The sequence below is a fragment of the Agrilus planipennis genome, unplaced genomic scaffold (assembly GCF_000699045.2).
Source record: "Agrilus planipennis isolate EAB-ADULT unplaced genomic scaffold, Apla_2.0 scaffold29, whole genome shotgun sequence".
Taxonomy (NCBI): Eukaryota; Metazoa; Arthropoda; class Insecta; order Coleoptera; family Buprestidae; genus Agrilus; species Agrilus planipennis.
Genome location: NW_020442462.1, coordinates 1,949,477 through 1,951,229, shown reverse-complemented (window position 1 = coordinate 1,951,229; position 1,753 = coordinate 1,949,477). Strand labels below are relative to the sequence as shown.

General features: G+C 36.7%; 1 protein-coding gene across 1 annotated transcript in view; it reads left to right on the top strand.

Moving 5' to 3' along the window:
• LOC108744438 overlaps positions 1–1,753 on the top strand; it is a 25,208-nt gene that overhangs the window by 13,260 nt on the left and 10,195 nt on the right. Inside the window, exon 6 of the mRNA XM_018480194.2 lies at positions 1,014–1,358. Within this exon, the coding sequence (XP_018335696.1) occupies positions 1,014–1,358 (345 nt within the window). The remainder of the gene's footprint in view (positions 1–1,013; positions 1,359–1,753) is intronic.

The window sequence follows — 1,753 nt, the reverse complement described above, 5'->3', positions numbered from 1 at the left end:
ATAAAATGTTTTAAATATAAATAAATGTTTGTAATAAAAAGAGAATAGTATTTGATTACTTGAATAAGAGGAATAAATTTTAATGTATAAAATTGTTGATATATTTTGATATTGATGAACTAATTTTGAAAAACAAATAAGGCAAAAAGAAATGAAAATATTAAAATTTATCATAGATTTCTTAACAAACAGGCATTTTATCGACGTTTTAAAAAATCCGCCATTACCATATTATTTTCGCGAACCCCCTCTGCAAACACTGCGAACCCCCAGGGGTTCGCGAACCACCGGTTGGGAATCACTGCTCTAGGCCATGCCGCTTGGTCACTAGTTGGACATGCACCTTCACTCTTTCCTATCCTGAGCTAATCTTCACAAAATTAAAACTAGAACATCCCACATCCTTGACTATTTGCCAACAGTAAGTTAATATAGGTCTACCTCTACTCCTCTTAACTCCTGTTTCTGCTTTTAATATGTCTCTGAATAGCCCTTCATGTCTGAAAAGGTGCTCTACCAACCTATCGAGCCTATTTCTTATTAACTTTCATAGAGTCCTCTGTTCTCCTATTTTTTCTAATACCTCTTCACTTCTAACTTTCTCTATCCATGATATCCTGATCATTCATCTGTAACACCACATTTCAATCGCTTCTAACCTTTTCTTTCAGCCGCGCCCATTTTACATATTTCGCACCCGTACAGCGTCGCTAAATATAGACTTCTAACAATCTTTTTCGAATTTCTAAATTAACCGTTTGCGAGCATAGAAATGTGAACTATCCAAGTAATTAAAGTGCTAAATTTTGAAAAATCGCTAATTAATAGAGAACTCATTACAAAGCCTACGGGATTTTCTACTGCACTAAAAGAAATCTCTCGATTAACAATGTTTTTGTATGCGATTTCTTTTAGTATCCGGATTTTACGAATGAGTTAATTCTTTCCTTCAATAAGTGCTTCCGGATCCGCTCCAGTATAAGCTCTAAAGAAAATTTGCTTTATATTTATAGCACATCAAATGTAGCGAAAAACGACCATTCGGACCAGTAATAGAAGATCCGTCAAGTAAAAATCCATTCTTGACCGAAGAGCCTCTTCATCTGATAAGGAGTGGTAATTACAGTAACGTCCCTTTTATGACAGGCTATACATCCAGGGAAGGTATGTTATACGCAATGGAATACGTGGCAGCCGAACGTGCCATTCCATCCCCTAACAATACAGAAGATTTAATTCCTTACTCTTATAATGTTCCTAAGGGCAGCGAAAAATCAAAGAAAATAGCAGAAGACCTGAAACGATTTTATTTTGGGGACGAAGATCCCTCGGTATCTAATATGGATAGCACGTATCTGGTAAGAATGTCTACTATCTTCACCTTGTGATTAAGAAATGCAAAACTCTTTGAAAACAAACTATAGTACTCGCGCTTTAGTGTGACGCAAAACCAATAAAGCTAAAGAGTTGTTCAGTGTTAAGATATAAATACATAGAGCCCACACTTCATACTTATTGTTCAAATTGCGTACATTTTTGAAGTGAAACTTCTTCACGCACAGTAGGGTAAGTTCGTTTCATGCGAGTTGCTATGTAACGAAATCATGCAACGGATGTCCCCCCTCTACTCGGCCACGTAGTCGAGTTCGTAGTGGGGATCGCTTGAGCCGTGAGCGCGCTTCAATGCAACGTTCGTTACAGGCAACTCCGGCATGTATAGTGTAAAATTTAAATTCATAGTGTACAAATAATA